The 8,722-nt window shown below is 61.5% G+C and overlaps 1 protein-coding gene across 5 annotated transcripts; it reads left to right on the top strand.

The window, feature by feature from the left end:
- The first annotated feature begins 238 nt into the window (after positions 1 to 238).
- CORO6 (coronin 6) lies at positions 239 to 8,722 on the top strand. Of its 5 annotated transcripts, none has more exons than XM_061389524.1 (11): positions 468 to 709; positions 1,876 to 2,135; positions 3,597 to 3,719; positions 4,314 to 4,443; positions 4,544 to 4,725; positions 5,330 to 5,449; positions 6,402 to 6,506; positions 6,595 to 6,740; positions 7,110 to 7,167; positions 7,267 to 7,497; positions 7,587 to 8,722. In XM_061389524.1, the coding sequence occupies exons 2-11, from the start codon at positions 1,938 to 1,940 to the stop codon at positions 7,707 to 7,709; spliced, it is 1,416 nt and encodes a 471-aa protein (XP_061245508.1). In that variant the 5' UTR covers positions 468 to 709; positions 1,876 to 1,937; the 3' UTR covers positions 7,710 to 8,722. The 5 variants fall into 5 exon arrangements, with proteins under 5 accessions (XP_061245511.1, XP_061245508.1, XP_061245510.1 ...); XM_061389525.1 differs by lacking the exon at positions 5,330 to 5,449 and adding an exon at positions 5,840 to 5,959 and having other exon boundaries at positions 474 to 709; positions 1,936 to 2,135; XM_061389523.1 differs by lacking the exon at positions 5,330 to 5,449 and adding an exon at positions 5,840 to 5,959 and having other exon boundaries at positions 475 to 709.

The raw sequence follows: 8,722 nt of genomic DNA, 5'->3' as shown, positions 1-8,722 counted from the left end.
AATATCTAGTACAGTGACAGTGTATTAATAACACAGTAACATTCACAGCCCCCTGTCAGGGACTCTCCCAGCTGCCCTGGGCCAACCTAGGCCCTCATCCAAGGGTCCCCAGAGCATCCTCCGGGCTCTCTCCTCTGTGGTGTGTGGACGTGCAGTCCCACAGCCCCGGCCTGCCGGGACTGGCTAAATTGGGACTGTGATTGCAGCAGGAATGCAGCGCGAAGGCATCTGATCTCGCGCGGCCGCCGGCTCTAAGAGGAGCGCGCCCCCTCGTAGGCTCGCTCTCTCAGCGCCCAGCTCTAAGGTCTGGGAACCTGGGCCTCCCCAGTTCACCCGGTAGGCGCGGAGCCCGCCAGCACACACGCAAAATTACTTTGGACGCTTCTCGCAGGCCGGAGGACGAGTCGCGCTGCCTTTGCAGCGCTCGACTTTCCCGCCGCCGGAGGGGCGGGGCCTGTGTGACCCCGCCCCCGCCGGAGCCCCGCCTCCGCAGGTTGATGGCAGCGGCAGCTGGGACTGCAGCGGCGCCCGGCCCCGGGAGTTGCAGGCAGCGGCCGGAGCGCGCAGCCGAACGCCCGGGCCCCAGACGCCGCGGACACCCGGAGAGGCAGTTCCGGCGCCCTGACGCCTCCCTCGGCCTTCAGCGCACCCCCAAGCCCCTCCGCAGAGAAGTCGCAGCGTGAGCGCCTCTCGGCCGGCCCAGGAGCAGGTACTCCCCCGCCACACACCGCCGCCGCAGCCAGTGGAGCGGGCGGGGTGTCTGGAGGGGACAGAGGTCTGCGCTCCCTCCCCCCTCCCCCCCACCGCCGCCAAATTCGGTCCCGGGCGGGGCGGACTTGGCGTCTATATTTGGCCGGACAGCGGCCCGCGCGCCCTCAGGGCGCAGACACCTCGTCTCGCAAGAACGCAGTGCCGGGGCCGGAGGAGGGTGCGGGGAGGCCAGAGGCCGGGCCTGAGGCCGGGGGCTGCAGAAGCGGCTTGAAGGGCACAAGGATGCCCGGTGCTGGGGAGGGGCTGGAGGCAGTGGCTGCGGCTTGGAAAGCGCTTGGTGTGGTGCCTGGGGAAGAGCTGAGTGCAAGCTCCTAGCGGGAGAAGAGGCACCTCACCCTTCCCATTCCACTTCTGAAAATTTGGTTCTGGCCTGGGGAGGGGTTCGAGGACCCTAGCCGCAAGAGTTTAGCAGGAGAGAGGACCCAGAGGAGAAGTGGGACTGAAGTATGGCGGGTAAAAGCCAGAATACCGTCGTGAGGGTCTCTTAGAGAAGCCGGTGCGAGAGGGGTGGGAGGAGGAAATCTACCTTACAGCGCGTTCCTCCCACTCCCACCCCACCCCCGACAGCATGGGAAGAAACTGATGACAGCAGGAGCAGGAAGGACTCAGGTTAGCTGACAGGAGGAACTCCTCCTCGGCAAATTTTTAGAAAAAGGCAAACCCCATTCGCCTAACCTTTGCCAGAGATGCTGAGCTTAGAATCTTGGGGGGCTGCAGTCCTAGCCCCACAAATGGCCTTAAGCCAGGAAGTCTCTGATTCTGGACCAAGACGCCTCTGGGAGATAAACCACTTCGGTGAAGAGATGCTCACCCAAGGCTGGCAGCCGGAGGGCAGCCTGGTGTTGAGGCTCCTCCCAAAACCACTTGAAGGTCCAGGAAGCTTTCAGGCCCAGTTAGCTTCCACTGTTGGCCCCAGTCTAAGGGCCGGTTCTCTAAGAAGAAGTCAGGTCCCAAATCCAAGTCCCTCGAACTAAGCAAAGAACTTTCCCATATATAAGAAAACGCCTTGCTTCTAGGACCAGACTCTATATTAATTTATACCTGACTCTTGGCAAGATAATCCTTCTCACTTGCCACTCCCCCAACTCTTCCTCCCTCCCACAGCTACAGGACTAAGGACCAAAAGCATTTCTGGGGACTGAGATCCTCCATCTCTGCCCCCAGCTATGAGCCGGCGCGTGGTTCGGCAGAGCAAGTTCCGCCACGTGTTTGGACAGGCGGCAAAGGCTGACCAGGCCTACGAGGACATCCGTGTGTCCAAGGTCACATGGGACAGCGCCTTCTGTGCCGTCAACCCCAAATTCCTGGCCATTATTGTGGAGGCTGGGGGTGGAGGTGCCTTCATCGTCCTGCCTCTGGCCAAGGTGAGGGATGAGGGGAAGGAAGCAGGTGGAGGACACCGACTGTGACTCCTGGGGACTCCGGACAGCAGCCTGTGTTCTCACCTAGCTCCATTCCTAATTCGGCAGGGCAGTCTAGGCGGACTGACTGCTCCCTATCCCCCAATCTCTCAGGGACCGATTGGGAGCTCCTCACCCCTCCCAGAACAGCAGCATCACATTGGTCCCCACCTACGCACAGCCCATCCCTTCTCCATGCAGCATCCTGTACCCAGCAGGGACCTGGAGGAGGTGATGGATAGTTGGGAAGCAGTGGAGTCAGGACCTGGCTGGATTCTGTTCCTATTCTCCTGATGCCACACCCCTTCGTGTTTCTGGCCTCTGGATCTTTGTACCCAGCCCAGGGTGACTACTGGATTAAATCACACCCCAGAGCAGCACAGTGAGGACAGGGTCAGGCTCTATCCAGAATCCTTGGCTGCCTCCCCCTTTCTGGTTCTTGCAGTGAGGTAGAGCAAGAGGCAGGGGGACATGACATATGTCCCCATATGTCATGAGGCCAAAGCCCCCAATACTCCAGGGATGGGGGCCAAGCAATGACCATCACCTTTACTGAGTAGCCTCAAGCCCCTCAGCCATCCCTAACCATAGGCTGTCCACTCCAAGGCATGACCTTGACCTGGATTCTGGCCTCTACACCTTGTTAGGAGAGGCCCCGCAGGTGGCAAGGTCAGGATGAGGCCTGACAATAGCCAGTGACTCACTCCAAGACAATGCAGACGCCATCCAAGGACACCATCCCCAGGGCTCAAATTTCAGTGGGAGCCACCCCCTCCCCCAGTACAACCGCCATTCCAGTGCCACACAGCCACCCCTCTCCCCTGCCGCCTGGTCTGGGTCGATGCCAGCCCCTGCAAAGGCCTCAGAGCCCCCCCCCAAACATACCATAAAAATTAAAAATAGATGGGCCTCAGCTCAGGTTAGGAGATAGCAGGCATGAGGAATGCCTGCTGCTGGTGGTTCCAAGGTAAAGCCAGTGACCAGGGAGAGATCTGCCCATTGTGGCTAGGAAGGAGCTATGCAGCCCTGCACTGCATATAACCTTACCTTGACCTAGTCCAGCAGGGGTTTCCCAGAGAGATTTCAGGTGCAGGGGACAGGCCCAAGAACAGCGTCCTCCAAGGAGGTGTTCTTGGAAGAGCACTGGACTGAGAAGTCAAGTCTTGGCTCTACCAGTATCTTGCTGTGTGTCCTTGGTTAAGTTATCTTACCTCTCTGTGTCTGATTCCTTGATATTAAATGACTTAGACTCTGCCTTCAGGGAAGTAGAGGAAGTAGACTGTCTGGGTTTGGAGGAGCAGAGAGGGGGTGAGTTCTGCAAAGAGACAACAGATAACAGACAGTTGAGATGTAAATAGGTCCACTCCCAGCCCCCTGAAAACACACAGGAGAATAGCCCCATATCTCCTTCTCTGACCCCTGCAGACAGGGCGAGTGGATAAGAACTACCCACTGGTCACTGGGCACACTGCCCCTGTGCTGGACATTGACTGGTGCCCGCACAATGACAACGTCATTGCCAGTGCCTCAGACGACACCACCATCATGGTAGGTACCAGGTGGATGCTCCTGGGCTGTGGGGCATGGGAAGCCGGGAGGGCGGCCTCACCTGTGCTTTGTAAGGTGGTAAGGGAGGTGCTGAGTGCCAGGACCTGCCCTGCCCAGCTCCCAGGCTATTTTCAGCTACATGCCCACCCCCTCCCAGGATGCACTGCTTAGGACTAATTATAGCCGTGGCCACCTTGGAGCCTGAAGAGCAGGGAGGCAGGGCTCTGAAGTCTCCCTGCTCAGGGGAGTAGGGAGGTCTCTGGAGAGCTGACAGCGCCCCCTCCTGGCTCCCAGCCGTTTCTGCCCCAGGCGGCCACCATCACATGTCCTGCATCTGACCCTTACCCCGCAAGAGAGCCGGTGGAGCGGGGGTGGGGGATTAGGGGAAGAAGTGAAATCTCTCAGTCGTGTCCTAGTCTTTGCGACCCCATGAACTGCAGCCTGTAACCCCATGAACAGGCTCCTCTGTCCATGGGATTTTCCAGGCAAGAATACTGAACTGGCTTGCCATTTCCTTCTCCAGGAAGTAGGGGAGGAGCAGTGATGAAGCTGGCTCCTCATCCCACCTACTCTACGCCTTTTCCTTCCACCCAGGTGTGGCAGATTCCAGACTATACCCCTGTGCGCAGCATCACAGAGCCCATCATCACACTGGAGGGCCACTCCAAACGTGTGGGCATCCTCTCCTGGCACCCCACTGCCCGGAATGTCCTGCTCAGTGCAGGTCTGGGAGGCTAGGGGTTCTAATAGAGATCGGGGAGGCGGGGGGTGGGGGGAGTGGCAAAGGCAGGGCCCAGGTGATGATGTCTGGCCGTTCTGGGCAGGTGGTGACAATGTGATCATCATCTGGAACGTGGGCACTGGGGAGGTGCTCCTGAGTCTAGACGACATGCACCCAGACGTCATCCACAGCGTGTGCTGGAACACCAACGGGAGCCTGCTAGCCACCACCTGCAAGGACAAGACCCTGCGAATCATCGACCCGCGCAAGGGCCAGGTGGTGGCGGTGAGTGCCTGGCCTGGCCGCTCCTCAGCCCCTATGTCAGGGGGCACCTATCAGGCCTCTGTACCCGCCCTCCCCTGAGCCCTGCTTCCAGCGCTCACCTTCTCCACCTCGATCCCAGACCCCAGTCCTCCCTTTAGCCCCCTGCCCTAAGTAAGCCCCCAGCTCCGCTGGTCTCTGCCCGGCTCCTGTTTCCTCCCCTTCCCTGCGTCTCAGCAGCCTAGATGAGGGCTGCCCAATTTGTGACTGAGAAGGGGAGAAGCTGCAAACTCTATCCTCCCACCAGACCTTGCATGAACCTGAGCCCCCGGACCCTTCTCCTCCCAGCTGGCACGCCTTCTTCCCGGGTCTGGACCCAACCCTGGTTCGCAGGCAGGCCCCTTTCCAACCTAGTTGACCAGCCGGGCAGAGGGTTGGGGGCCATCCCCGCTCATTGTCTGTCCCAGCTGGGTGGCCTGCGAGGGCGGCGGCACCTGCCTCACCAGCCTCAATCTAACCCGGGGCGCGGGCTGCGCGGGACACTGCACGTCGGCGCGGAGGGCGCGCGTCCAGCGCGGCGGGGCCGGGCGGAGCCGCGCGCGCTCTAACCCACTAACCCCGCGAGCAGGAGCGAGCCCGGCCTCACGAGGGCGCCCGCCCGCTGCGGGCCGTCTTCACCACAGACGGGAAGCTGCTCAGCACCGGCTTCAGCAGGATGAGTGAGCGGCAACTCGCGCTCTGGGACCCGGTAGGCCAGGCCGCGCTGGGCGCACGCGCTCGCTCCTTCGCTGGGTCAGCTGGGAGCGCCCTCCCCGGCCGTGGCCTGCGCCCAAGAGAGCCGAAGCGGAGCGGGGAGCTCCGGTCTGGGAAGAGCCTGGCCGCGCTCCAGGGAAGCCCGCAGACACCTCCCCTGCCCTGAGGGCGTTTAAGGGCTCAGCATCTGCAGAGAGAAGCTCGCGCCCCGTGCTCTCCAGGCCTGCGGCCACCCAGGGGGGCCCCAGGAAACTGAATATTTAGGGCCCCTTTTGTCTCCGCCCCCGCCCTCACACCCAAGTCAGCAAGTTGGTTGCCCGGCCCTCCAGGCTCCCCAGGGCAAGCAGCTGGGTGACGCCTCTCCCTGTCTCCCCTCCGCCCCCAGGAGAGGTTTGCGGCCCACGAGGGAATGAGGCCCATGCGGGCTGTCTTCACGCGCCAGGGTCATATCTTCACCACGGGCTTCACCCGCATGAGCCAGCGAGAGCTGGGCCTGTGGGACCCGGTAACGCAGCTGGACGCTTGGGGTGTGTGCCCCGGGGACTGGCATCACGGGGGAGGGGCCAGGCGCCCCCCACCCGCAGGGCATGCCCACCTGGACAGGGCTGGAGGCTGCTGCCCCCTTGGCAGCGCCTGCCATCCCCACACCCACCCCTCTGCCCAGTTTTGCTGCGTCGCCTGAAGGAGCCCATGCTGGCGCCCCCACCTGGTGATGCCGAGTCCCTGGGGGTGGTTTGCGGTGACTGCATGCGGCGGCACAGGGGGTCTAGGTGCGGGGGACCAGGAGTGGTGTCCAGAGGTTGGGTCTGCAGCTTCGTTCACCAGAGGTGCCTTGGGAGTGCGAGGGCATCAGGGAGGGCAGGCAGTGTCCAGGAGCTTCGGGGCATCCGGAAGCGCCACCGAGGGTGGGCTGGGGCTGGCTGTTCACGCCTCCTGTGCTTGGGCAGAACAACTTCGAGGAGCCAGTGGCGCTGCAGGAGATGGACACAAGCAATGGGGTCCTACTGCCTTTCTACGATCCCGACTCCAGCATCGTCTACCTGTGCGGCAAGGTGCTGGTGGCCGGGAGGGGAGAAGAGGGGGCCGGACGGAGATGAGGGGGGCCTGCGCGATACGGCTCTGAACCGACTGGCTTTGCAGGGCGACAGCAGCATTCGGTACTTTGAGATCACCGAGGAACCTCCCTTCGTGCACTACCTGAACACCTTCAGCAGCAAGGAGCCTCAGAGGGGCATGGGCTTCATGCCCAAGCGGGGACTCGATGTCAGCAAGTGCGAGATCGCACGGTCAGCAGCTTTGCCCTTCCTGTTCACCTGCCTCTGTCCCCCACGTCCCATCTGGGAAGACGCGGGGGCTTCCCCAGGCGTGTAATCTTTGGAAAGGAGTGGGCTGGATTGGGAGGTTGGGGTCAAACAGACTTGTTTCCAGTGCCAGCCCCAAAGCTACACGCTTGACATTCTCTGAACTTCAGTTTCTTAACCTGTTAAGGATGATAAACACCCTCTCAGAGGCGTTTTACCAGTTGGATGTGTTTAAAGAGCAAGGCATCATCGTAGGCGCCCAGCAAGTGTCCGACTCTTTGCGATCCCCCTGGTCCCCAGCAAAAGTGAAGGGAGTGGGAGCCTGAGCGGGTGCTGATCCCCGCTCCCTTTTAGGTTCTACAAGTTGCACGAAAGAAAGTGTGAACCCATCGTCATGACTGTGCCCCGCAAGGTGAGTTGATGTCGAGAGGGTTGGGCAGAGCTCCGAGGCGGAAGGGAGCGGAGCAGGCTGGACACTGAGCTTGTTCTCCTGTCTCCCTACCCCCCGCAGTCAGACCTGTTCCAGGACGACCTTTACCCAGATACGCCGGGCCCCGAGCCGGCCCTAGAAGCAGACGAATGGCTATCAGGTCAGGACGCCGACCCCGTGCTCATCTCGTTGAGGGACGGTTACGTGCCTCCCAAGCACCGCGAGCTCCGGGTCACCAAGCGCAACATCCTGGACGTGCGCCCGCCCTCCGGCCCTCGTCGCAGCCAGTCAGCCAGCAATGCTCCCTTGTCGGTAAGGCCCCGCGCGGCTCCACCGAGGCCCAATCTACAGCCCCCTACCGCCCCGCGCCCAACACCTCTCCGGTCCTCTGCGCCCCGCAGCAGCACACCCTGGAGACGCTGCTGGAGGAGATCAAGGCCCTGCGCGAGCAGGTGCAGGCCCAGGAGCAGCGCATCACGTCTTTGGAGAACATGCTGTGCGAGCTGGTGGACGGCACGGACTAGCGCAGTGCCAACGGGGAGGTCCAAGCCGGGAAGCACAGTGGGGCGGAGCGCCAGCACACCCGAGGGCCCTGGCTTTGGGTCCCGAGCTCCGCACTCCGCCCCTCTAGGCCTGGGCGGGGACTGGGGAGGGAACTCCGCCCTTCGCGGGAGATCTGGACAATTGCAGAGACTCGTGTCCGTCTGCCGCCCGCCTGGCGGCGTACCTCGTCCGGGATTTAGGCAGGAGCTGGCGGGGCCTCAGCAATGGTGCTGCACCGCAGGCAGTGTCCCCTTTGTTCCTCGCCCAGGGCAGAGAAAGTGCTTAGTGTTAGCGCAATGCTTGGAGATGGTGGGGAGCTTGGGATTGACCTCAAAGGGGTAGCGATTCGACGGGTCTCCCCAGGCTGGGGAAAATTACAACGCTTCTCCCTCTAATCAGCTCACTTGACCCCACCATCCTGAGTGGTCAACTGAACGGGCGTCACCCCATTTCTACAGACACAAACGTTGGCTGTAGAGCCGGTCCCCCAGGCTACACCCAGTAGTCCATGGCAGAGGGCTCCCTTCTCCCCACCTGCGGGGGAGAGGGTGGCTTCCGCGTGGCACTTCCTCAGAAGAACCAACCAGAAAACTGGCATGAGGAAGCAAGTTCCACCTCCACTACACACACACACATACCTCCCAGCCCTCTGCTGTACACACACACACACCTCCCAGCCCTCTGCTGTACATACACACACACACACAGCTCCCAGCCCTCTGCTGTGGCCTTGACTCTAGGAGGAAAACAAGATGTTCTGAATGAAACATTTTACTAAGTGCTCAGTCTCTGCCTCCTGCATGGGTGGGGATGTGAGACCCCCAGCCTCTGTAAATGCCACCACCAGAATCCTGGAGGCCCTGACAGATGAAACCCTCGGCTCAGGACCCACCAGACATCCTCTTTCTTCAGAGCCCTCCCCACTCTGAGGTTCAGAAGGACCCCTCAGCCCGCAGGTGGGCGGTCTTCCCCAGTAAAGGCACATAGGAAAAAC

The sequence above is a fragment of the Bos javanicus genome, chromosome 19 (assembly GCF_032452875.1).
Source record: "Bos javanicus breed banteng chromosome 19, ARS-OSU_banteng_1.0, whole genome shotgun sequence".
Lineage (NCBI taxonomy): Eukaryota > Metazoa > Chordata > Mammalia > Artiodactyla > Bovidae > Bos > Bos javanicus.
The sequence above is the reverse complement of the archived record's forward strand: the minus strand, read 5'-3'. Positions and strand labels throughout refer to the sequence as shown.